General features: G+C 39.8%; 1 protein-coding gene across 3 annotated transcripts in view; it reads right to left on the reverse strand.

The window, feature by feature from the left end:
- Positions 1 to 1,389: 1,389 nt before the first annotated feature.
- DHX9 (DExH-box helicase 9) overlaps positions 1,390 to 27,795 on the reverse strand; it is a 37,210-nt gene continuing 10,804 nt past the window's right edge. For 2 of the 3 annotated variants that reach the window (XM_032227033.1, XM_032227034.1), the window contains exons 7-28: positions 22,745 to 22,791; positions 22,058 to 22,194; positions 19,718 to 19,807; positions 19,465 to 19,626; positions 19,228 to 19,305; positions 17,704 to 17,895; positions 17,027 to 17,168; positions 16,353 to 16,435; positions 13,343 to 13,499; positions 12,782 to 12,882; positions 12,047 to 12,260; positions 11,703 to 11,797; positions 11,096 to 11,169; positions 8,947 to 9,099; positions 8,438 to 8,598; positions 6,966 to 7,077; positions 6,595 to 6,756; positions 6,358 to 6,485; positions 4,974 to 5,203; positions 3,573 to 3,688; positions 2,968 to 3,171; positions 1,390 to 2,442 (exon numbers count right to left, since the gene is read on the reverse strand). In XM_032227033.1, coding sequence (XP_032082924.1) covers positions 2,127 to 2,442; positions 2,968 to 3,171; positions 3,573 to 3,688; positions 4,974 to 5,203; positions 6,358 to 6,485; positions 6,595 to 6,756; positions 6,966 to 7,077; positions 8,438 to 8,598; positions 8,947 to 9,099; positions 11,096 to 11,169; positions 11,703 to 11,797; positions 12,047 to 12,260; positions 12,782 to 12,882; positions 13,343 to 13,499; positions 16,353 to 16,435; positions 17,027 to 17,168; positions 17,704 to 17,895; positions 19,228 to 19,305; positions 19,465 to 19,626; positions 19,718 to 19,807; positions 22,058 to 22,194; positions 22,745 to 22,791 — 3,154 coding nt within the window. In that variant the 3' untranslated portion in view covers positions 1,390 to 2,126. Of the gene's footprint in view, positions 2,443 to 2,967; positions 3,172 to 3,572; positions 3,689 to 4,973; positions 5,204 to 6,357; positions 6,486 to 6,594; positions 6,757 to 6,965; positions 7,078 to 8,437; positions 8,599 to 8,946; positions 9,100 to 11,095; positions 11,170 to 11,702; positions 11,798 to 12,046; positions 12,261 to 12,781; positions 12,883 to 13,342; positions 13,500 to 16,352; positions 16,436 to 17,026; positions 17,169 to 17,703; positions 17,896 to 19,227; positions 19,306 to 19,464; positions 19,627 to 19,717; positions 19,808 to 22,057; positions 22,195 to 22,744; positions 22,792 to 26,844; positions 26,943 to 27,795 lie in introns of those variants that run through there. The other variant, XM_032227035.1, reaches the window with a different exon arrangement.

Below are 27,795 nucleotides of genomic sequence, written 5' to 3' on the forward strand. Positions count from 1 at the left end.
TTTTTGAAGCAAGATACCTCAAATAAGATAAATTACAGAATGCGAACAAAATCCAGGAACTTATGACTCCTGAGGAAATGAAATCTGGGGAAGTTGGCGGCTGCTTCAGTGTGGTTATCTTCTTCATTTTAAATGTTTCGTGACCTTCACAGCCACTCTTGCAGCCCCTCATTCCTCACCACCACCCCAGCAGGAGCCATTCACCTATCCGTAGGGAAGGAAGGGAGGAACAGGGAGAAAGGAACTCCATACGCCTTTCCTGGCCCATGCCCCCCCATGCTTTTCCAACTTCCCAGCTTGCTATCCCCGTGGGCCTCCCCCAATCCATGCGGCACTTTTTGTGCACCCTATGCATCCTTTACTTGTGCAGCCCTGTGTCATCCCTGACTCACACCTCTTGCAGCCCTCCTGGTCACTTTCCCCAACCCATGAAACCTGGGCACCATCACATCCTTCCTGACCTGCGCTGCCCCACCCGTTAGCATCCCTGACTTGCACTGCACCTCTTACACTCTTCAGACAATCTTCCCAACCCCCCATACACCAAGAAAAGGAGAAACACCCCAATGGCGCATCGGTTGTCTAGTCCAGCCTAACGGTACTACATTAAACAACAATCTGGAATCCTGGTGGACACTTTCAAAGACACTCAGCAATTAGTATATGTTTCTCAAGTACTTGCCTGGTAGAAATAATTTTTGGTCCACCTAGCCACCGATTGATTTAAAGCAGTACTACTGTTCCTGAGGATTCTCACACCGGCTATAAGGAGAGTTGTGATAATCTCTGCAAGGACCTTTTCAATCAGACAAGACTGATTCCATGACAGTTCTCACATTGTGTCTTGTCACTATTTAACCATGGGCACAATAGCAGCAAATCAACTGGGACCCATTTTCTTTCTATCCTATTGGCAACAATCAAAAATATAATCAATTATTACAGTGCCTGCATCTTGGCCATCAAATGGCTGGAATTAGGCAAGAATATAACTAAACGGGAGATGAATATTCCAAAAACGTATAAACATTTCAAGTCATGCCTATTAGAATACGAAGCCAGTTTGGTGGAGTGGTTAAGGCATCGAGTTAGAAACCACCAGACTGTGCAGGTGCTGCTCCTTGGATTGGGCAGGCTGCACAAATGGTTAGTACAGACGCACAAGGGCAAGAGGAGGGTGTACAGGTGTGGGGGGACACATCCCAGCGACTTGTGAACTTCCGTGCCGCCTTCCCTTTTGGCTTTCTGGGGAAACTGGAGGTGATCAATGGCAATCAAAGGATCACAGGGCACTTGGCAACAGTCATAAGGGCAAACAGGTTGCCAACCACCCACACTGCAATCACCTGACCACAGGGCTACTGGAATGGCCCAAACTCCAAGGGGTTGTCATAACCGCCCTTTATTCATTATCATCATAACTTCAGTCGCTGAACAAATGGCACTAAGCCAAAAAATGTCTGTCGTTGAGGCTGAGGAAAGTGTACATAATCATATATTCTGAGTTGGCAATTTAGCTACATGGCATTCAAAAAATGACATTACTGTAATTTATGACATTTTTGGAGTTGTACTATTTTTTATTTTAGAAGTTGCTGTATGTGACAAACATTTGAACAGATAAAGAACTTTAAGCTCCTAACTGGCAATCCTAGTACCAAAGGCATCAATCAATTCATACAGTTTTTGATGATACAACTATCAACCTAAAATTCAAGCTTACACCTAAGACTAATCCCTTAAAAATTAACAACTTCATTGGGATCAAAATAAACATACAAAATTAAAGCAATGTGAATACTGCATATAAATATAATTTGAAATTAATATTCTGAAGTATGAACTCATAAATCAGAAAGAGATCTGTATTACAAATAAAGAAATGTATGGAATATAACAAGTTCATGCATACTTTTATTCTGGAATTACTAACGTTTAAGGATGCCTATGCTTTGAATGTAGACAAAATGATGCTTTAGAGTGGAACAGGCTATTGGCAACACCTTGACCCTAAACCTATTTTCCAGAGATCAGGTGCTTACCATGGAACCCAGGAAGGACTGAACTTCTTTAAGCTTCTTTTCAGCTTCAGATTCAATGTGCAACACATCCTCACTAGCATTTTATCAGTAACCACTCCATCCTCCTCTAAATCCACCACCTCTGTTTCTTCCAGTTTGGTATCCTCCACCTGAACCTTGAAAACCTCCACTACCTCGAAATCCACCTCTAGCCCCTCCTGAATAACCTCTTCCCCCAGAACCACCACCACCACCACCACCACCACCACCACCACCACCACGGTAAGAATTATATCCACCACGATATCCGCCTCCATATCCGCCTTGGTAGCCCCCCCTGTAGCCACCTCCACTTCTTCCTCTGTAGCCACCTCCACTGTCATATCGAGCCATTTTAGGTGGACGAGGTCCATCACCAAACCTAGGAGTAAAAATTGAAATTGTTTATGCTTATCTAAGTGCAATCCTCCAAATATACAATTGTGTATATATACCAAGGAACACTTACTTTACCTAAGTAATTAGAAGTGTGAGAAAACTGCCTATACTACTAGTTATTTTATAAAAGATAAACTTTCATCCATATATGTATCTGAATAGTGTCCCAAAATCACCCTATGTTCAAATTCATGTTTTAAAAAGAGAAACTAAAGAAGGGTGCCATCTTATTTTTAAATCCTTTTTGTTATATTGCTTTATTCTTTGTCAAAGTAGTTCGCTAATATGGATTCCTATGGATCCCATATGTTTAATCATTATGTATCTGTCTATTTCAATTTTATACTCGCTATAAATGGTGTTTAGTTGCAGGATCCCGCAATGTACTTATAAAATATATATTGTAAAATTCCTGGTTAAAGGAGACTTATTTCAAATCTCAGGAGAACCACATTATTAAAAAAATAAGCATTTCATTATGAATCTAAGCTCAAAGTTTGAAACTAACCTCATGTTGCCACCTACTGCAAGGTTAATTCCAGCAGCCAAAGGTTTGGAGACTTCGCAAATTACATTCAGCATCTGTTTGTTCATATTGTCTAACTCACTGATGATTTCTGGATTTTTTGTTACTTCTACCACGAGAGCTTCCATTGCTGCACGTAAAGAAATAATACAGGAAGCTGCATGGTGCGGCATCCTCAGTTTGATCCTAAAACAAAGAAAGCAATTTAGCAAATGAAATTTTCTTTTCCTATCTATTAAGTATCTTAGACTTCTATAAAAAGAGACCTCTGAAAAATGTGTTACACAAGACAACTTGAACTTGGTCTTGTTCTAAAAACCACACTACACTGTATAAATAGTTTCATTTGCAATGAAGAAAGGAGAAGAAACCAGAGCATAGTAGTGTATGTATCTCTTTTTCAAGCAATACATGTATTTAACAAGAACTACTAAATAAAGTATTATGCCACTCAAAACAACAATAATCTGATCTTATGTTTTTCCTTATGAATTTATTTTAAGTTATGAAACCAACTACTAAGTTTCTCAATCCCCCCTGCCCACTCATGCCACCTTTATCATGTAAAGTCCGCCAAAGGATCATACCAGTCATCTAACATAATAATTTCTCCATCGGATACCACTTTCTTCGAGCCAAAGAGAAGCAGCTGTAAAGGGCTCACTAAGGTCATTGCTTTGGCTGAGATAGCGCGTGTCCGGATCTGCAGAAAGATGCATACTTAATCAATTGTATAATTCGAAATATAACAACTTTCTATTATTTACCCAACTGCTCACAGGTATTAAACTCCCATACATTGGATGTCCTCAAGTGTTAATTAAGACCACCATCTATGTGATGCTTTAACTTATTTGAATGTGCTGTCCCAGCAGATGATGGCAGCCACCTGACCTTCACAGATCTTTAAAAAGTTAAGTTGGCTTGAATCTGCTTAATATTTGAATGGGAGAGCTGTACTGCTCCCACTCTTCTTCCATAATCTATTTAAGATCTGGTTGTTCTCCCAAACACTGAGCTAGAAGGCGGGGGGGGGGGGGCGGGGAGACACAGAGACAACAAGCTTCTTTGGATGGTTTCTTTTAAGGTTTTAGGCATTGTCCTTTTTTTTCCTTGATAAATTTTGTTTACTTTGAATTTTTAATCTGTAAATCACCCAGAGTAACTATGAAGGGGAGTAATTGAAATTGTCACAAGTCCATAAAGCCCATTTTGCAAATTTGGAATTATTACAAAATAATTATTTATTAATAAAAATGTGTGCTTGATCAAACTGAAAATTACAGTACATGCTAATAACAAACAGAAAATCCTCACATGCAGAGGGAAACATTTTATAAGAATGTTTTTTTAGAAAAACAAATGTATATTACCAGGAGTGTGAATGATTGAGAAAAATAAATTGTTTTGAATCTGCAGCAAACCAGTATGTTCCAGAGGTTCGGCTAATGCATTTCAAAACAGCCACTGTTTGACAAAATGAAAATTCTGACTTGCTGTTCTAGGTTCTGAATGAAACAAAATCCAGGTGGGGTAAACCTGGTATATACAGGTAATCCCTGGGTTACAGACAATCCCTTAGCTAACGTTCAGAGTTACATAAGAAGAGCCCCCTAGTGTTTACAAACAAGTCCCGAAACGATGAATCTTGCAACATCACAGCAATTGTTCGCCCTTGCGAACAACTGCAGAGGCTCTGCAACATTTAAACTGCAATGTGCCAGGCAAGGAGATGCAGAGGGGTGCATGGGTCTGAGAGGCAGGGACAGGCCTTCCCTGTCTAGTCCATAAAAAGAGGTTAATTTTGTTCCTCATAAAGTCTAATACCTGCGTATTTTAGGCCAGGCACTGATAAATCAAAACCAGTTGTTCTGCATACAAAGTGATTCACGAGTGACATCTTTCTGCATGCCACCTAATGTCTCAATATTCAAAGGGTACATGGACATTTGATAGTCCAAGATGGTCCGCCCCGCCCCCCAATTTACCTTTTCTCCAAAAACAAAGAAAGGAGAAGGATACTTCATATCCTGGCTGCTGAATGGGCAGTTAACAGAGGATTTGTGAATGAGAGCATTACGTCCTTCGGTAGTGAGAATCTTCCTCTTTTCTTTGTGGAAGCAGACATTGGGATACAGGCCAAAAGCCAGCAGAGAAATCACAACATCCAGGTTATTATCTGGTCCAGTGTTGCTGAACACCTGAGTCGTTAAACTCTCTAAAAAGAGACAAACATTGGCTTTTTCCTCAGTGCCAAAATAACACAACATAGTTTACGTAACAGCTAAGGTATGTAGAGAACATAAATTCTTCCCATTCTTTGAATTCCAGATTGTCTTTATGAAAATTACTTCAAAATGAGATTAAAAATAACACGAAAGCAAATGATAAAAAGTATTTCTGCAGAGAAATCACAAGACTTTGAACAAGTTATAGAACTATTTACTATCTGGCTATCTGTATGGGGTTTTTTTGGGGGGGGGAGATACACACACAGATAAAGACACACAAACACACATACTTTCTATAGCCTCCACATCCAGAAACCTTAAATAGGAAGAATAATAATCTTACGCATAATAAGAAATACAGTTTAGTCCATCAGGTTCAGAATTTACAAAAGTGCTATCACAAATAGCTACATGTAGTCCACACTTAATGACTGTAATTGGGACCAACAATTCCACTGCTAAAGTAAGTCATCATTAACTGGAAGCCATGGGCGTGCTGTACACTACTACTCTTGACACTACTCTCTTGAAATCTCTTCCTCTCCTCTCTTTCTGCTCTGGGAGAAGAGGAAGAAAAAAAGTAAACGATTTCTATAGTCATTCCCTCTTTTGCTTGACCTTTACTGCTGACTCAATTGTATAGAACAGCAAACATCTTACTCTCTTGCAATTTCTTCCTCTCTAATCTCTCTGAAGGGGGGGGGGCACATTTGTGGAAGGATTAGGCAAAGAAGACTGTCTACAGAAATCGCTTGCCTTTTTTTCTCCCTATCACCCTTGCAGAGCAGAGATTGGAGAGAAAGTCATGTATTTGCCTAGTGTGCCTCTGGCTCCCAGCCTTCAGTTGCTAGCATGACTGCATTGCTTTTGATGTGTAGAAGAGCAATCAGTTTACTTTCCTGAAATCACATTCCACACTTTCTATTTTGCAAGTGAGGAAAGAAGAAAAAAGCCCCAAAGCACGGGACAATACATACTGAGTGTAATAGTGATCACGTGATTGAGGGACCCTGTAAAGATCTGTAATGATCGTAAATGGGCCATCAAGTTATTTTTTCATATCTCTGAACAGTTGCAAAACTAATGGTTTGTAAACAGTGACATCCTTTACATTCATACAAAGTTTTTATTTTATTTTTACCTTCTGGGAATCCAGAGTTAACCAGAATTTCTTTCAGCTGTACTTTGGCTTCCCAGGTCATTCTGAGTGTTGCCATATTGAGTCTCTTAAACTCACAGAAACGAATTTCAGCATTTTCTCCACCCATTCTGCAAGAAAACGGGTAAAAACCAGTCAAGCCGCTCCATGTAAATGTAACATGTTGAGTTTGGGTTTTTTTAAGTAAGGTGTCTTGTGCATTGCCCTAAATCAAATTACCTTGCATTATCCCAGGCTTGGAAGACTGAGAGCAGGGCCACATGATCGGAGAACCTGTTCCCAGCAAAATTCCTATGGACATAACCCAGCCTTTTACCCTCACTGATGAACGGCTCAGGGAAGCAGGTCGCAGCAGAAATAGTACACACAGCATCACCAACACTGAAAGAAAAAGCACAGAATTAGCTGGGCTACACTGCAATATAACAAACGGCATTATCGAGTAGAAGGAACAAATGAGGCAAAGACTGCTGGTGGGATTCACTTTATTGCTGCTGGGTAAACTTGCCTCAATTAAAAAAAAGCAATTCTCTTCGTCCTGAGTCCCCCTCCTTTTCCCTCCAGTTACTTTTGAAGTTATGGTCACTTACTAAAATATGCACCCCATTATCATCATTTTGCCAAGTCGAGGTTCAATGGGGAGCCTTGCTAAAATTCTCCCAAGGGGGGTCAGTTCATCATTGGAATCCAGGGCATCAAGCTCTGAAATAAAAGTAGAGCTTAGGATAGTTTTCAACTGATTTTTTTTTCATCAGTTAATGCAATTTAGTGAAATATTTAAATTATGAAGATGAAAATGAAATGAGGAGCTGATACATTTGCTGCTGCCCTGCTCATTAATTTTCTAAAAGGGAAGGAGGACTGATTACTGTTGAAAATATAATGGTTGATTTTATAGGCTGTTATCTGGTCCTTGCAATGACAATTCTTACAGTTGGGAAAACACCCTTTTTTTGCATATTGTCTGTGTTCAAATGTTGATCTCTGACTGAAGTTGTAATGTAATTTAGTAGATTAGACATTTAGTTTTGCTACTCTGGACATAAAACAGCACGAATGAGTGGTTTTCAAATTTATACTTCAAGTAATTCATTCCTTCCGTTTTCAATTCAGTTTATTGTGCAGACCAATACAAAACAGACCAGTACAAGCAGAGTCAAGTGATTCAGATTAAGAAAAATGCAATGTGTGCTTTTGGATTGTTGGATAACAATTTTGGTAATTAGAAGGTCCACAGCTGATCAGACCCCTAAGAGAAGATTAGTTAGGATGAAGAAAACCATCCAGTAGTAGGAATATTGTTGTGAACAGATCAGAGTGCTGTGTGCTATGTAATAGCAAAGTCTCAAGCAGTCTGAACAGTACAACTCAAAAGGTTTTTGAAAGAAATCTGTGTGAATGGCACTTCAGAAAGGGACCTAGAAATTACAGGACCTGGAAATGCAAAAGGCAGCAAAATTTTAGAAATAAAAGAATTAAATCAGTTCTGGGATTTTGCAAAGATAGTTAACAGCCTCCACCAATTTGATGGAAAGCAATAAAACTGCTAGGGGGGAACTCATTTAGACATCAGAAATAGATGCTAAGCTTAACAACTACCTACATTAAGCTATTCCTAGTTAGTATATGAACTAATAGTTTTATGCCCAGGGTAAACATTGAGTGCCCTTCTAAACGTCATGACCACAACACTAGCGCATATTCACTATCTTATATAACATTAACCCTACCCTATGCAACAGACTCCCCCTTGAAATAGATACTCTAATGACCTTTTGCAAGTCCAAGAAAGCCTGACTCTTGCTCCAGTTATTGATGTTGGGATGTTAATATGGGGGCTCTAGTATAGGTCTATGTGATTGGTTTTACTGAGCCTCAATTTAGCTTTATTTAGTTTCTTGTTTAATAGAATCCCGTGTTTCTTCTTGGCTGCCCAGGTTCTTGCCTAGATGGTCAGCAATATAAATTGGATAAATAAATAAACTGGATTCCATTTCACCAATGAATGGGAGTTATGAATATATACACCGTATTTTCATTGACAAGAAAATCCAACAGATACCTCGGAGTGTATGCTCTGCTTCAATCACTGCGTCCAAGGGGGGCGGCTCTATAGCTTTGGCCAGAAATTGTCCAATCCCGCCTAATCTTAGCAGCTTGATGCTCAAAGCAATTTCATGCAGAGGTGTTCGAAACATTTCGGGGGTCATATGAGTCTCAAGTCTGGAAAAGAGGGGACATTTTGGATATATTCATCTCTAGAGCATGCTACAATCTCTTGCTAATAATGATATCCAAGTTGTTTTTTTATATTTACCTCCTCATTCCACAACTCTTCATAAAAACTATATATCTATACCATACAACAAATATGTAAACCAGCCTTGCACTATTAGTTATTAATGCTGTAAGAAATTTGCTGTTGGCTCAGAGTACCCATGAATGCAGACACACACCCACACCCATCCCACATACTTAATTCCTATTCTGTAACCTAGGTTTTGATTTGTTTTTCTGCATCAATTACTTAACAGTCCCCAGAAGATCTAGAAGTGCAGAGTATGAGCCTACCTGTCAAAACGTGCTCTGCTGCAAAGATGAAAGCAGAATCCAGGACGGACGCGACCAGCCCGTCCTTTCCGCTGCTCTAGATTTGTTTTTGAGGCCCACACAGTGGCATAATTGGTCATGTTGTTATGAGCAGTGAATAGTTTAACTTTCTGTCTGTGGGGTTGGAAAAAAAATACTAAATTAACTCCTGAACACTTGGATGAAAAAGTAGATCTCTTTCACAAACAAGAGGCAGCACCCCAAATTTGTAAAAAAAAAAAAAAAAAAAAAAAGCACAGGATAATATTCTGCGGTGAATGCCAAGATCAATGTTAGACACAATTTTGTGAACCTTACTAGCCTTAACAGGTGACACCACCAAGGTGACCGTGGTAGATGTTGGAAAAAAACTAAGTAAAATTGATTTTGGATGAAATCAATTAGGATGAGTCAGAGAATTCCAAGGCTACAATAGGAATCCCTTCCTTATTCATTCATCCATTTCTTCCCCAGAAGTTGGCAATGGCACCCATGTCTGTACTGCAGCCAAGGACATGGACTTATTTAGAAAGGCATCAGAAGTTGAACTTAACTTGAGAGGGATGAGCTTTTCAAACTGAAATTAAAATTAGTCTATTTGATCTTCATCTAAAGGGCTACAATTTCCTCCAAATCCCAACTCTTCTATTTTGTCCATTTGCTACTTTTCTAAAGATTTCCTGTCCCATTTTCTGTGGTTTCCTTTATTTGCTTGTGGGAAGAAAGTAGGGGTTCAATGATACAATGAAAAGCCTGAACAAAAAGGAGGGGAACAAAGTTGATATGAAAAATGTGAACCTGAAACTTAGCATAGTCTAAACTTAAGCAATTTTTTTTACTGTATAATGTTTTCTTGTAAGAAAACTATAAGAGTACCAATGCTCAAGTGCAGGTTCAAAATCAAGCTAAAACAAAAGAAGAAAACTATCCAGCTTCTAAAATATGATCTTCAAAGCACATCCTTCCTTCACTTTTAAGGAGGATGTCAAGAACAACTTTTAAGTCCTAAACCTCACTGGTGAGGAACTGTGGACTAAATTTTTTTAAATGTTAAGGATACAAGTTAAGAGAGACTGCCAAAAAACTAAGAATTACAAGAAATTAAATATGTTCGACTCAATGATGGAAATTGTTAAGAACAAGAACCCCAACTCCATAAAGCAGGCAGAAATGCCTGCTTCCAAGATACTTTTGAAGACTGTTGCTTACAGACAAATATACTATTGGAATAGGAAGTCAGATTAGCACATTACTAAGTGGGAAGCTACAGGAAGTGATACATTGTTTACAAAAATACAGCCCATAAAAGACTCACTTAAAACTCTAACCACGTTACACCGACAAATATGAAAAACAACACAGCAGTAAGAAATTAGAAGTCTACATATTAATACCAAAAAAAGAACCTTAATAGACTGTGAAAACTATTGCAATTTCACAAGCTAGCAAGATAATCTCAAAATCATTCAACACTGATTAAATACCTGTGAAAGGAAACAGAAGTATCTACTTCTCCAGTGTGTTCCACAAAAGGCTAAGGAGCAGTGAGGGTAAAATTGCTGCTGTATGCTTAATAATTCAGAAACTCAAGAGAATACTAAAAGGTTGCCAACATGCCATTCATTAACTTATAGAAGAGCATTTGACTGTTTTGACCTCAACAACTTGTGGAATGTCATAAGGAAAATGGGGGGACCAAAATATCTCATTATTCTAAGGATAAATCTAAAAACAGGGAACAAAGCCACAACCAGGAGAGAACATGGTGAAACAGATTGGTTTCAAATTGGTAAAGGAGTCAGACAAGGCTACAAACTCTCTCACTACTTATTCAGCTATCATCATCATCATCATCATCACCATCATCATCATATAATCTATATGCTACCAGATTCCCAATGACTCAAAACTGGACTGAAAACAAGTACTGAGTTTAAAACTGGAGAAAGAAACATCAATTATCTGCACAGTGTTGATGATACAGCATATGGATACGTGGATGTCTGAGGAGATTGATGAAATGCAAATCCAGTAACAAAAATCAGTCAGCACAGGGGGAAAAAAGGGATTACAATTAAATGCAAAGAAGATAGCAAACACAAGCATAGGAAGCGGCTTCAGAACAACTCACTTGCAAGAATCAATAACGTAGACCACATCATTGATGGTTATGCTGGTCTCTGCAATGTTGGTTGATAAGATCACCTAGAGAGACAAACAAACTCTATGCTTGAATACAAAAAGGCTGTATTCACAAATGCACTCTCACATCCACTCTCTCTAAATGTGCTGGGATTACACCAATGCCATGCTGTACAGGTAGTCCTTGAGTTGCAACAGTTTGTTTAGTGACTGTTCAAAGTTACAACAGCACTGAAAAATGTGACATGACCAGTTTTCACAGTAACAACCTTTGCAGCATTCCCATCATCATGGGATCAAAATTCAGATGCTTGGCAAATGGTTCATATTTATGACTGTTGCTGTGTCCCAAGGTCACGTGATCCCTTTTGCAAACCTTCTGACAAGCAAACTCAATGGGGAAGCCAGATTCACTTAATAGCTATGTTACTAACTTATCAACTGCAGTGATTCACTTAATAACTGCTACAAGAAAGATGGTAAAATGAGGCAAAACTCACTTAAAAGTTTCACTTAACAACTCAATTGTGGTCATAAGTTGAGGACTGCCTGAAAAGCTGGAAATGATTGAGCTACACCTATTCCAAGAGGTTCACCTTAGTTATTCCAGGGGCCACTGGATCAAATACTTTGCGCTGCTCTTCTCGAGGTATCTGGGAATGCAGAGGAAGAACTCGGTATCTCTGGCTTCCTACAGTAAGAGTAGAGGGAGGAAATCATTTTAAGCAAGCTTATTTCATCTGTACATCTATTTTAAATATTACAATTCTTTTCAGCAATTAACCACCCAGAATAGCTAGACAGTGAGATAGGTGGCACCTAAATTTAATGAATAAATAAAATTCACTCCTCCATTCATACACAAGAAAGCTCATTCAGTTTTATGATCACCTCAGGGGAAAAAAAGTTTTTTAAAAATACAGCTGAAAATTGCTCGTACCGAAGTGTGGATTCGTTTCCAGGTATTTCTGCATAGTGTATATCAGATTCCAGCCAGGCAAGAAGACAAGAACTGCTCCTACGGCATTCAAGGTCTCAATGTATTTCAACAAAGCCTCAATGAGTTCAAAAGGAGTTTCCTTCTCATTCATCTGGGCCATGCGGCTTTTTGTTTCTAGGCCATATTCATCACTACAGATAAGGTTGCAGTTTGCCTAGAAGAAAATTGAAATGATGGATGAAATGTCTGCATGAAAATAACCAAGTTCCACCATTCAACTAAGTCATACCTCTTCTCTTAGAAAATTTTATATATAAAGATATGGTAGACTTCTCACTAATAACAGTATTACTATGCAGATCACTGCTGGGATTGAAAAAGCAGAAAGATTCATGAGCGCTCCAAATCAAAACGACTGCAATGATTGACTCAAAACAATCATCCTAAGTTCCTTATTAAGTGTCCTATTTTCAAATAGAAACAGTTTATATTTTATATTGATTAGCATAACAAGACATAATAACGCTCAAAGTACTATACAAAGACATATGCTATTATAAAAGATGTATCACCACACATGCTTTGTCATTATAATTCTAGCTTTTATAAGCAATATTGGAATTTTATGCCATTATAAAAGATGTATCACCACACATACGTTGTCATTATAATTCTAACTTTTATAAGCAATATTGGAATTTTATTTCGACTAAAAATCCTTAACAGCATACTTACATCCTCATCTTCAGTACCTTCTTCATCTTTATCTTTCTTTTTCTTATCCTTCGGTGGAGGAATAAATTTAGTCATTTGAATACAATCTTCCAGAAAATATTCTACAACCAAAAGAGTAAAATTACTGTAGAAATCATCTGATCAGCTAAATGCTAGTTTCTGTTGCGATTTCAAAAAAACATATTCATTTGCTAGATTTATATTTTGCATTTCTTCGTACTTCATCAACTCTCCCCCTCCCTCAGCAACAAAGTTGTCTATAGATAACCCTCAAAATTCTCAAGTTGAAGGCTCATAACACATTGAGACATTAAAAAAGGATAAAAATAATATTTTTAAGTCTATTTTTTTCCTTCACCAATGAAGAAAAACCCTCTTTTGTTCTATATACAGTATTAAATCATTCTTTTCATTGTTCCATGCTTTTTGACATTCAAAATATAATTGTAACATAATCACACAAAAGGCTCAAAATCACACAAATAGCTCAAGCTTTTCCATTACCCTCCCCAAGAAAGAAACAGAACACTTATTTGAATGTTCTACTAGGCGGGTGTTTACCTTGAACTGGATAGGTTCTACCAAAGACTTCAATAATAGGGCAATTAAAAAAATATTCACAGAACATGCTGGTATCAATAGTAGCCGACATGAGAATAACCCGGATTTCAGGATAGGCTTGAACAACATCCCGCAGAACTACCAAAAGGAAATCAGTCTGTAAAACAAAAGAAAAAGGGCTGCCTTTTAATAGGTTTTGAAAAATGGAGGTAATTATTATATTTAAGGCTATCAACTTCATCTCAGTTTATATATCAGCATTCAGTGATATATAACTAATCAAGGAGAGAAGCAACTTAGAACTGAGGAGAAACTTCCTGATAGTTAGAACAATTAATCAGTGGAACAGAAGTTGCCTCCAGAAGCTGTGAATGCCCCAACACTGGAAGTCTTTAAGAAGATGTTGGAGAGCCATTTGTCTGAAACGGTATAGGGTTTCCTGCCTAGGCAGGGGGTTGGACTAGAAGACCTCCAAGGTCCCTTCCAATTCTGCTATTGTATTATTGTAAACTAACTGAAGTATTTTCCAACTATCTGAACTATTTTCATAGCATAGTAGAGTTCTGTATATATACACACAAATAATTCAAACCATTTTGTACAATTTTCTGCCAATCTCAATGCATTTGTCATACTGTAATGAGACTCTTGAATTAGAGCTGTATTGTTTTGTAAGGATAACACACACAAAAAACCAAGAAAGTGAAAGCTTTTTTAACTAAATACTGTGACACTATTTGCAGGAAGTATTTACAATACTGCTTCCAGTGTTCAATTTCTTCCTGAGCCTCCCTTTCATAGACTATCCCACTCTTTCTCTTCTGCTCCCTGTCCCTCTGTTTCTGAGCTTCACAAGAGACTGAAAAGAATGGACTGGAATGTACTCCCATATGCTCAGCATGGAACTGCTCAGCCAAACACCTACTACTACTACATTGGAGGAAGAACCACTGTCAGGGTTTTCTGTCCAGTCCTTCCCCAGAGACCAGGGCTGCTGTACTGACAGCCAGTCTCCTCCTTCCACTCTGAGGTCTTGGGTGAAGCCACTATCTATAGCCAATCAGGTCCCTCCTTCCCATTCTTGGGTCTTGGCTGGAGCTATGATCCCTCTGGGTCTTCGCTTCCCTTCTTCCAGGGAAACCAACCTAGGCCTTTCTTCTCCCTTTCTGATGAACCCAAAAAAGCTTCTACACTTTTAAACTTCTTATGCCATCACTCCACACGCATACATTTTATCTCCTCTCCTTCTATCTCTCTCATTCAGATGTTAGATCATATCAGCAGTGGGTCTCCCAGCAACTGAGGAGGTTGGTGTCCCTCACAGAGTTCTAGTTCCCAACACTTATATGCCAGACTGGACTCCTGTCTCACAATCTCCCTACACCGACCCTGGCTAGTAGCCAAGCCAGTTAATCAATCCTAGTGACAGTACAGCTATATTTGAAGATCAGCATTGAGCTGTTGTTTTCCTTTTTACTTACTACAATGGCTAAGTCATGCCAACAGTCAGCTGCCATGCCAGATCACAAACCCATATGCCACAATATTTTTCCTATGAAGTAGGCTAAGTAATGATGCTTTGTAGATGTAACCTATAAGGGTTATTTTTTAACCATCTTATTATGAGTGCAGTGCAATCCAAAGTTCCAAGATTGTGTTGTTACTTCTAATTATTTATTGTATGATAAATGTGCAATTATCCTGTTTCAAAAGAAAAAAAATGCTTTCAAGGATTCAGGGACACTCAAGTCACACCTGATGGCAGGAGCTTGTGCAAGGTGTGGTCAATTTAAGCAGGAGTCAGCATGTATAACTTGAGTAAATCCATATGTCTGAGTCATCTTTCCCCCTTTGAATCTGTACTTTTCTAATAACTACTGATACTGGATGCAATAGATGGTATTTTTCAGATTTTTCAAGATTATTAGATTTTTATCCTGATTTTTTTATATATAAGTCCAGGTAGCAAACATAATACTCCTACCTCTTATTTCCCAGCAACAATCTTGTAAGGTGGGTTGGCCTGAAAGAGAGTGAATGACTCACAGTCACCCAGAGAGCTTTCATGCCTAAGGCAGGGCTAGAGCTCATAGTGTCTGTAACGCGCTCTACATGGGGCTGCCCTTGAAGAGTGTTCGAAGACTTCAGCTTGTCCAGAATGCAGCCGCGCGAGCGATTGTGGGTGCACCCAGGTACACCCACGTTACACCTATCCTCTGCGAGCTGCACTGGCTGCGTATTGGTCTCCGGACACGCTTCAAGGTGCTAGTCGTTACTTTTAAAGCCCTACATGGTATCGGACCTGGGTACTTGAGAGACCGCCTGCTGCCAATTACCTCCCAAAGACCTATCAGATCCCACAGACTAGGCCTCCTCCGAATTCCATCTGCCGGCCAATGTCGGCTGGCGACTCCCCGGGGGAAGGCCTTCTCTGTAGCTGCTCCGGCCCTCTGGAACGATCTCCCCGTGGAGATCCGGACCCTTACTACCCTTCCGGCCTTCCGCAAAGCTGTTAAGACCTGGCTGTTCCGGCAGGCCTGGGGGCTGTTGAACTATCCAGCCCCATCCGAGGTTATGGCTGTTGTAGAATTTTAAATTGTTGTTTTTATTTTATTTTTTGTATCCCCTCCCTTTTTTATTGTGAGCCGCCCTGAGTCTCTCGGGAATAGGGCAGCATACAAACTCAATAAATTGAAATTGTCCTAGTTTCAAAGCCAGCATTTTAACCCCTACACTGGGGTTAAACTGGCTAGATGTACACGGTTATTTTACTTCTATTTTTCCCCCAGAAGGGAGTAACTTTTACCATAGATAACTCTAAGAAGCTATATGTGAGCAAAGCAACTATTTAAAAAACACTTTTAATGTAAAAATATGTGTGCAGTACTTGGGTAGAATGCAATTACATGATGACCGAAAGTGTATTCACTTTCATATGGTGCAACAGCAGGAACATTTACAAAATGTATGGCAAATAAGCTCTGCTTGGATAAATTAAAAGCTTACTCACATTAATGTCTCTCTCATGAATTTCATCCACTATGACATGACTGATTCCACGAATGCCAGCTTCCAGCTTTCTCAGGAGGACACCTTAAAAATAGGTATTTATCAATGAGGATGGATGAATTAGGATAAATGATTCCTTTACCGAACAGATTAGGGAAGACACTGTAAAGCAACAGTTACTGATTGTGTACATATCATCATGGTTTGTTAAACTAGTCAAATACCAGTCAAACTGAATCATATACACAAGCAGAGTAATCATGCGGAGGTCTGCCAATTCCTCATTTATTTTTCTTCTTCCCTTTTAGCAGTTCTTACCTTGAACTGTGGAAAGTTCATAAGCCAAAAACAATTTACAACCCAGGAACTAAATTAAAACCTTTTTAAATCTCATCCTTGATTTCAATTCATTATGTATAAGAAGAAGAAATGGCAGAAACAAAACATCCCACAAATTACAAATCCTACTATCTGTTTGGCAGTTATTTACTATTCAGCCCAATACACAAAACACTTGTTTTCAATCACCTCTGCATGGACAATAGGAAGCACACATAACAAATTTTCTAGCACCAGCCATTTCATATTGTCCAATAGAGGTATGAGAAGAGATTCTCTATTTTTGTCTACTAACCACTCTATCATGACCTATATATTTAAACAGGCAACACCCACCTACAGTGCAGAACATCACACTGGCATGTGGTCGGGGAAGCATTGATTCAAAGCGAACACTGTAGCCACAACTACTTCCTGGTTCTTCTCCTCTTTCATAAGCAACTCTTTCTGCGACAGAGACAGCACTGATCCTCCTAGGCTGTGTAGAAAAGGTATCACAGGTTAAGTAAGAATCCCAGATCACCTCATCAAAAGGAACAAGTCCATCAAGAAAAGTAACAGAACTGAACGAAGTTACGTAAAGCATGCAAGACTTTTATAGATGTCCTGAAAATTTGAAATTAAAATATTACTTGCTGGAAATCTAAATATTTGCAGTTATTTGTATATTAAGGTGCTTAAACATTCCTACTGGGAATTTACAATATGGAATACTGCTTCAGGTATTGTCTTTATAGTTTATCCCAAATTCATTTGGAAGATGTAAAAAAGAACTATGGATATGAAGAACTTTAGATACAAAAAGAAATACTTCAGACTGTTTACTATATGAATTCAAGAAAAAATGCAGCATCTATAATGAGGGGTTACCATGCATGATGTACACACTCGTGTCTCCTATAAAGCACCTTTTCAGCTTTGGACCTAAAAAGCTCCTATCAAAAAGCAATTCCAATGCCATTAATGTAAAATAGTAGACTGATTGGAAATATTCGCTTGAATAGGTTTTTCACCTGAGTGACAACAATATTACATTCTGCAGCTCTTCCACTGTGGATGCATTCATCCAAGATGTACTGTGGAACCTGTGTGGTTTTGCCACAACCTGTAGCCCCACGGATGATCACAACAGAGTTATGATTTATGGCATCCAGGATTCTTCCCTCAAAGTTCTTCACAGGCAGGGTTTCCCTCTCTTGAAGAATCTGACAGGAAAAAGTTCACTGTTAGTACTATGCAATTATGATCCATTCATGTCCCAAAGGTGCTTTTTCAAGAGGCATGTCATGCCCCAACATATAACTTTTATACTGTTGTTGCTCTCTAGCCCGATCTAGTGGCCAGAGACAAATACCAAGTATACTGTTTGAAGCTGACCCAACCCATTTTACCCATCAGCCCGCACTCTCAAACCAAGTGCATGCTGGGAAGCCAGACTCAATTTCCTTTAGCATTTGGAGAAGGCAGAAGCATATGGTCATCCAAGGACAAATCCACATCCCACGCAGAGCATTTAAATTGCTTGTATTTATTACTTGTTATGTTCAGCAGTAACTTAATACTGTCTATCTTGTATTTAGTTCTCACTGTATGTATCCATATTTTCCCTCGTTTCACTATATCCTATTATTTAAATAAAACATTCAGATCTATGCACATGGTCTGTTTTATTGGAGGATAATAGGTGGGTTTAGCTGCACGTTGAGCCGCACATGTGTAGTGGGGACAGAACAAGGCAACTGAACTTTCTGGTTTTTCTTTGAAGACATTTCGCTTCTCAACCAAGAAGCTTTTTCAGCTCTGATCTATTAAGTAATTATTCATTTATAAGTTCTTCTCCAAGTATATCTGTTTAGCAAACCACTGTCCTTCAAGTTCTGTGACTGAGATTTTAAAAGGAGCTTTAAACAGATTCTTCAGCTTATTGATGTAAAACATAAACATATTGTTAGAAAACCTGATGAGATGCTAGACCACTTGTGTTATCATTTCAGAGATATATATATTTACCTTACCTAAGCAGAGAAATAAGCAAAATAACAGGGGAAGGGGGAGGGGATAGGAAGCAGGAGAGACTCAACTTCCTGCCAGCTTCTCAATTGAGTTTCCTTGGGTAAATCTGGCAGGGGGTGTAAGAAATCTTCCTTCCTTCTGTTTCCAGCAGCAGGTAAGTGAGTGCCGCTGAGGGAGAGAGGGAGCAAGGGCAGTAGCCCAATAGTAGCCAGTAGTACTGAAGCAGCCACAACTTTCTCAAATTCTCTTGGGAGTTCATATGTCCCAGATTTTGGACACATTCTGTAAATTAGCCCATCTGAGGTACCTTAGTTCAAAACTGTTGGCCTATAATGTTCACTGTTTCATCCAATTAAAGGTTATGACAAGAGTTTTAGAAGCATATTGACAGAAATATAGACTCTTCTTTTCAGAAATGCTGAAGACTGGATAAAGATATATAAATATGTATTTTAAGTTTGGCTCTCTATTTTAAGATATAGCATACCCTTAAGGAACCTACAAATTCAAGTATCTGCACTTACTTTCTTTAGTTCCTGGTCATTTTCCAGCTGATACAAGAGGTTGTTCTTTATGTCAATACTGATCTGTTCTGGTGTAGCCTGGAAACAGAAGATAATTAAATGTATAGCTCATCTATTTCTGAAGACACTTTATTTATGTTGCATGTGAAGATGATGTTTTTATATAAATATAAACAGGAAAAATAGATGATGATGATAAGCAAGGGATTTATGAGAAGCTATAAATTGTAGACTTACATATGACAGAGGACCCTCATCAATATTGCTGCTAGTCCATGGATTCCAGTTTGACTGAGGTGGGGACCATGGCACAACTCCCGTTTGATTCTGCTTCTGGGATGGTTCAAAGTGAGCTAACTTTCCAATGCTGAGCAGAACAGGTGAACTGGGATCTTCAGGCTGCCAAGTCAAAAAAAAAAAATGGCTATGAAAACTCTTTTAACAAAATTCTAGGAAAGGAAACACAATGCTTTCTTGAACACATACTCACTGGTGGAATGACTTCAAGACACATATCATCTACAATTCTCTTCAACTGGTTTTCCAAATTAGAAGTGAGATTGATATCATAAGGCTCTACCTATTGAATTAAAATAAATATCCAAAATAATCATATAAAATTAATCTCAGGCAATAAAAGAAATCAAATATCTTGAATTATTTACTAACACTGAAAAAATTGCACAGAAAAAAGTTATGAAATATTCATGGCCCATAATACAATCACCTAAAACCATCAACATATATTTTTAAAAACAAATGTTATTATGGACCATGTTTAAATCCACACATATAAAAAAATCTAAACAAGAGATAGTAAGAATGGAAACAGGAAGCATATACATATTTCTAGGTATTGCAAAGGGACATCATAGCAGGAAAGTACTTCTAATATATTATAATATACTAGTTAATTTACTTTATTTTAATACTTCACTCTCCAAATGTCTTCTTGGTTGATGTCAATTAGGAATATCTTATTGTCCACTATATGCATTAATTTAAAATTATTCTTTCTTTAGCTTAGTCATCCCACTATTGAAATACTTTTATATCCCCAGGAAAATAGAAGGGCATTGCAGTATCATAGCTATTTATGTAAGGAAAACTTTACATCTAGTACCACAAATTTCTAAATCATATATAGATAGTCCTTGAATTATTTCTCCATTTGTTCAGCAACCATTCGAAATTACAGCAGCATTCTAAAAATGACTGGTTCTGTTGGAGCATACCAGTGGTCATGTGACTCATGGGGTGGGTTTCAGCTGGTACGGATTGGTATGGGCGTACTGGTTGGTGAAATTTAGCCTGCCTTCCTGTACCCATTCTTCCAGATAGCTTGTACTTCCTCCCCTGGCCTGCCCGCCCCCCCCAGTTGCTGCTTGCTCACTCCCCCCCGTCTGCACCAGGCTTGCCTCGCCACTTCTTTTGCTGGAGTGGAGGATTGGGAGAAGCCCACGTGGCGCACGCTGCTCTCTTCTCTTTGACAGTTGCCTCATTTCCAATGAAGAGGTGGGGATCCATGCAGAGGGAGGAAATCGCATGGATTCCCCACCCCCTTCATTGGAAATGAGGCGGCTGTCAAAGAAAAGGGAGCAGCGCGTGCCACGTGGGCTTGTCCAACAGCCGAATCTTCGATAGGAAAAAAAAGCCGCTTATAAATTAGCCCTCTCTGCCACTCTGCTAAAAAGGCGGGAACCAAGGCTAAGAGATAACAGGACGACTAACCCCTAGAGTGGTAAGAGGCTGAATTGGAAGCTCTGTGAATTGGCTTGTAGGACACAGAATGCCGTGATTATAGGCTTTATTGGGCACCGGTTTTAGTTCATAGAATATATCTATGAATATAATTGGGAAGGGATGTGTGTGTGAGAGGCGGGGGGATAGAGAGAGAAAAAAAGAGAGGAAGGAAGGGTGAGAGAAAAAGAGAGACAAAGATAAAAAGAGAAAGAGAAAGAAGGAAAGAGAAAGAAAAAAAGAAAAGAAAAAGAAAGTGGGATAGAGATGAAAGAAAGAAAGAAAAAGGGAGAGAGAGACAAAAGGAAGGAAGGACTTATGACCACAATTGAGCCCAAAATTTCGGTTGCTAAGCAAGAGCGTTGTTAAGTGAGTTTCACATTTTCCAAGTTGGCCATACCCACCCGGTCACATGACCGCCGAGCCACTGCCACAAAACAGGCCACACCTACAGAATAGGTTCTAAATTTTTTTGAAACCCACCACTGATGTGACTGGTATGTAGGTGTCCAGCTCACAACACAGCCGTGGCAGTCGCATGTTCATTGTATGCTCCTCTCCCTTCTTCTCTGCCAGCTTCCCACAAGCAAAGTCAATGGAAAGCCAGCAGGGAAAGTTATATAGTAAGTTACTCCTGCTGCTTTTTCTCCCAAGGAACCTGCTATGGAGTAATGGATCTCATACTCAATGGCGCCCACCAATTCTGTAGTATGCAGAATCTTCTTTAATCTGCATGTAATCTACCCTCCTCCCTCCCCGCTTCAGTTGGTGCACCCATGCACCGTAACATCTGCCTACAGCACATCCTTTCTCCTTGCTTGAAATTCCTGCTTCTTCCCACTTAACGACCCATATGGTCCTGGGGGGTGACGATGTCAATCAAGATTGCTATTGCTAAGCAGTGCAATCACATGACGTTGAGCTTTATAACTAGATCCCTTAGAACAGCAATTCCAGTCCCAATTGCTGCCATAACCCAAGGACTACCTGTGTCCATTTTTCTTTGTATCCTGCTTTCCAGGACTACATTATTCCCAAATTACAAGTCGAACTAATGAAGCAGTTACAGAATATTATCTGCAAAACTCACCGATTCACCTTCCTTCTTCTTGGTTTGTCCAGAATAAGCCTCAATGATGCTCAAATGATAGAGCTGTCTGACCAAAGAAAGAGCACAGGACTGTGCTGCCAGCTTTTTATTTGAGCCATGCTCACGAGCAAAGATTCCTGAAATAGAGGAATGCTACCTCTGAGAGCGATTAACCAAAGGCCATCCTTTTATTCCTTTGTTTTAGAAATCTGTTTCCCAACTGTGGCAACTTCCAGGTGTGTAGACTTCAACTCTCAGAATTGTCATCAATGGCCGTGAAATTTTGGGATTTGAAGTCCACATATCTAGAAAATGCCAAGCTTAAGAAACTGCTTTAGAATGAAAAAGTTAAAACACAACTATAGTCACAACTGCCTAAAAATCATCCTTGTGTGACCTCTGAAATTTTACAGATAACAGAAATTTTTAGGAATGTTGTATTTAGATTGTAGTAGTTTTAATTAAATTTAGTCAGCTGTGTATGACAACTCCAGGTAATGGGGATGGGGGGAAAGGGTATTTCACAGTCTGAAAGTTCTTTGATTGCAAACTCCTAATCAACATGAAGCATTCCAGTATACTGAATCAATTCAGGCTGACTAATTTCTCTAAATGGAAAAGAATTCTTTTAAATTGGATTGATATAATTATGTCAAGATGTTCATTTCCAGTAAGACAAGGACTTACTTCTGCCCAGCTGTTTGACATAAATAGTCATTTCTGCAATGAAGCTCCTGCAATACATTCAAAGAAGGCAGCATTAGTGCTTTACTTCTGAGGAACCAAACAAGGGATTTCCAAAATAGTTGTCTAACAAAATGCTGTGATAAAACCCATTAATATTCAAATATTCACACTGAATTAGAATTCACATTTTAAAATAATTCTACCCTGAAGCAACACTAGTTACCGTGTTTCCCCGAAAATAAGACAGGGTCTTATTTTCTTTTGACCCCCAAAATATTGATTGGGCCTTATTATCGGGGGTGGTGGTGGTGGTTATTGTTTTGCGGTTGCCAGGTGGCTGCTCTCTTGCAAGCGGGTGCCTGAAGAGCCAGGCACAGCCTCAGGGGGAAACGGCTGTGTTGCGCTGTTGTAGCAGCGCAACACACCAGCCCTGAGGTGATCACGCTCACGAGCAGCCACCTGGCAACCCCCCTTTCCAGCCGGGCAGAGCGCCACTCACCAACCCAGTGATATCCCAAAGGCGCTAAGCCGTGTGGTGTTCTGCCCTCCGCCCCCTGCTCCCGTGACTTGGCACATTCGGAATACCCTTAGGTCAGTGCATGGCGCTCTGCCCAGCTGGAAACGGAAGTTGTGTGAGTGCCTGTTCCATCCCAAGCTCGTGTGCCTCCCAGCCTCACCACGCCCTGGCCTAGCTCTCCCTGCAGGGCCAGGGTGCTGGCGCCGCAGCGCTCTGAGATAACCTATTCTCCGGCTTCCAAACTCCGGAGATCCAAAGCAGGGTCTTCCGGCAGCGGCCACTCTGGGAGTACACTCTATGGTTGTGGGCTGGCTGCCGGCAGAGCGTAAAGCCATAGAGCGTATTCCCAGAGTGGCAACTTCCAGAAGACTAAGCATCCTACCTCCATGCTTTGGAAGCCACAGAGAAAGCCATGTGGCGGCGGCAGTGGAGGTGTCCTGGCTCTGCAGGGAGAGTTAGGCAAGGGCATTGTGAGGCTGGGAGGCACGCAAGCGGGGAGTGGAAAAAGCCGCTCGCGCAACCCCCCCTTTCCAGCCATGCAGAGCCCCGTTCACTGACCTAGGGGCATTCCGAAGGTGCCAAGCTGCAGGAGCCGGAGGCCAGCGAACAATTGCTCATGAGGTTTGGTGATACCCCTAGATCAGTGAATGGTGCTGTGCCTGGCTGGAAAGGGGGCTTGCCAGGCAGCTGCTCGGCTGCTGCAATAGCGCAACACAGCCATTCGACCCTAAGGCTGTGCCTGGCTCTTCGGGAGCCTGCTCACAAGAGAGCAGCCGCCCGGCAACTCCCCTCTCCAGCTGGGCATAGCACCACTCATCACCCTAGCAATATCTCGAAGGCACCAAGCAACCCGACCCCCCCCCCCCCGTTTCTGCAGTTTGGTGCCTTCAGGATACCGCTAGGTCGGTGAGTGGTGCTCTGCCTGGCTGGAAGGGGGGAGGGTTGTCCAAGGGGCTTATTTTCAGGGGTGGGCTTACATTTTTGCCCACCCGAAAAATGTGGCATGGCGTTATTATCAGGACATGTTATATTTTCGGGGAAACACGGTAGTAGTTTTTCCAAACATGTACAATTCCCATCATGCCTTAGGGGTTAACGTAATGCTGAAAGAATTTAGAATCTGTAAACTGTATTTCTTGGGAGCAATGATAAAGTTTAAGAGATGAAACATGAAACTCTCAAATGAATATGTAAGTAGGATTAAAGATTTCATGCAAAATAAAATTGTATTTTGGATTGAAATTTATTGGATCCTTTCTGCAAACTAAAAAACCCAGTAAGTCACTAAAGGCCCAGGTCACATTACAAATGGTTGACTAGAATTTTGCTTGGCTCTGCCTTAGGGGAGCCAATTTATGATTAGGCTGGCAAGATACATACCTTTCTTTCTATAAAGACTATACATCATTAACAAGATATCCAAGGAATATATGCTCAACTTTGGGACTTGCCTCCAATAAAACAATTAAAACAAATAACTCGCTGTAATTATTTCAGTCTGTTTTAGGATCTGATCAGTTAGGAATACTCTTATTTGGTAAAATAAATTTATACTTTGATAATTTACCTAAATGTTTTAGTGAACAAGGTTCTAATATGCTTATTTTGAACATGCATTAATGTTCAAACAGATAATCTGATTTCCAATTGTTTAACCAAAATACCATAAAAATCAGCCAGCTGTAGATGAATCAACCCTTGAAATTTGTGTAATGTTTTAATTTTCATAAATGGCTTAACTTTGGGTAGCACATTTTTCATGGTATGTTGGTTAAACATTCAAAGGTTTATTTAGCCACAAATGGGCTTAGCCATGACTATATATGGGATATACAGATAGTCCTGGAGAGGGTGGCACTGCCCCAGATGGACCTGGTGCATAATCTGGGGGTCCTCTTGTACTCCCAGCTCTTGCGATAATATCAGGAGGTAGCAATGGCCAGGAGGGCCTTTGCACATTTTAGAATTGTGCGCCAATTGCCCCCATTCCTGGATTGGGAATCTTTGCTCACACTCATGCCCTCGCGACCTCTCATCTGGATTGTTGCAATGAGTTCTACATTGGGCTGCTCTTGAAAAGCATTCAGAGGCTTCAAATAATGCAGAATGCAATTGCACAGGTAGTAAAGTAAAGGTTCCCCCACACATGCGTGCTAGTCATTTCCAGCTCTACGGGCAGTGCTCATCTTCATTTCTAAGCCGAAGACCCAGCGCTGTCTGAAGACATCTCCGTGGTCATGTGGCTGGCATGACTTAATGCCAAAGGCGCACGGAGCTCTGTTACCTTCCCACCAAAGTGGTCCCTATTTTTCTACTTGCTTTCAAACTGTTAAGTTGGCAGAAGCTGGGACAAGTAACGGGAGCTCACCCCGTTACGCAGTGCTAGGGATTCGAACCATTGAACTGCCGACCTTCTGATCGGCAAGCTCAGCGTCTTAGCCACTGAGCCACCGTGTCCCTGCACAGGTATTATATGGTGTCAAATATTCAACACATGTAACACCAATATGCTTCTGGGTGTAATGGCTTCGTGGCAGGTTACCTAAGGCAGTGGTCTCCAACCTTGGCAACTTTAAGACCTGTGGACTTCAACTCCCAGAGTTCAACTCTGGGAGTTGAAGTCCACAAGTCTTAAAGTTGCCAAGGTTGGAGACCACTGACCTAAGGGACTGTCGTCTTCCAGTCATTTCTGGCAGATTGGGTGTGTTATGGGTCTCATCAGCCAATGAATACAAGTTGTCAGGGAGCAGGAGACATGCCTTCTCCACCATAGCCCCTGCCCTCTGAAACTTTCTCCCTTCAGAGAGCAGAAAGACCCAGACCTGACTGGCCTTTTGTAAGGTCATGAAGTCTTGGCTGTGTGCCCAGGCCTGGGGCCTCAAGTCTGTGAAGGGCCCCATTTCTTGATTGTATTAACATGTGTAGTTATAGTTCTACTTGGTGCCATATATTTTTGTATTGTTTTAAATTTGATCAAAATCTGTTTTAATATTTATGCTACCCAGTGCCATTTGTTGAGATAGACGACCATGGAAATCAAATCAAGCCAATCAATTAATCAAATGTATACTTTTAAAAAGCATTACTGCATAAACTCATTCATAAGCCCATCCATAGATAAACTGAACTGACATTTTGGGTGCATTCTGGCACCCAGTATTTACAGCATATGCTTTTTAAATCATTTGCTCAGCATTTACTCAACAGATATCTCTAGCTATGTAAATATGCATACAAACAGGCTATTAGTTATTCTAAGGAATTACATTAATTTTAAACATTCTAGGACTGCTAAAGACGTTTGAGATCAGATATTCAATATAACAGGAGCTAGACTGATCCTTCTGAGCATTTCTTCTGGAAAGTGATATGAATTTAGCCAGATTTTGCAAAGATTACTGGATTTAAAATCTTGCAGAGACAATCTCCACAGATTATTTTTAAAGATAAAATACTGTAGGAAAAGTAAGTTATATGTAAAGCTTTGCCCAGATATATTAGTTATTTCACTGCAGATAAAAAAATCAAACTAGATGATACTAAGTTTATTCTTAGCTCCTTCCTAAGCCACCAGTGAACTGACCTTCAGGCACAGCGGCTTCATGAATCAGAAGACCACTGGCTCTCAGGGACAAACAGCCACCCTTTCATTAATGACACCGATGTCAGTATGTTTCTCAGCCAGGCTTAAATTCAGCACTCAATTCGTTTCCTCCACCTGGGGGGGGGAACAATGACACCAGAAATTAGTTTACAATAGAGTCCCATGTGATTGCTTAGTACAGCCTAAGCAGCAGCACATGTGTGAACAAGCAAAAATCTCTGGTGTCGCAGTTGCCCCCCCATTCAGCACAGAACTTATATTGAATTACTATTGAAGTCCTTTTCCTGATGGAAAATTGATTTTGTGCAACAGGGCAATGTGTTTAGGTTTAAAAAAATATAGCCTTTATAGTAGCTTCCAATCACAGAATTTACACATTCACCAACATAATTATGTATGTAATTAAATACCTATTCTGTTCCATTATGTGGAACAGGAAAATCTCCATGATTGTATTTCTACAAAACAATTCTGCATATTTCACGAAATAAACTAATTAGTAACTTAATAACTAATACAATACTAATCAAATTTTTAAATATTTATTGCACAACCAACCTACTGGAGCCTTGAGCATATATGCTCTTCCTACCACCTCATACATACAGGAAGAAATTCAAAGTACTAACTACCAGTTTTCAATTAACCAGTTATTCATTAATGTGAATTTCTGTCAGTTTGAATTGTGATTGATGGGGAAAAAACAGGACTGCACAAAAATGATTCATTTTGTTTTTTTAGAATCACAAAGCCACCAATTTAAGGTAAACAGACTTTGATTCTGGGTATAACAGAGATTTCTAGTTAACTGGGAAACAGAAGACTACAATCTCTAGCACCTGAAAGAGCAGAAGAAATGAAAAGAAGCATAAGAGACCCAAGGCTTAAGAAGGTTGTATCAAATCTAGATCAAAAAGCAACAAAATAAAG

Source organism: Thamnophis elegans, chromosome 11 (genome assembly GCF_009769535.1).
Source record: "Thamnophis elegans isolate rThaEle1 chromosome 11, rThaEle1.pri, whole genome shotgun sequence".
NCBI lineage: Eukaryota > Metazoa > Chordata > Lepidosauria > Squamata > Colubridae > Thamnophis > Thamnophis elegans.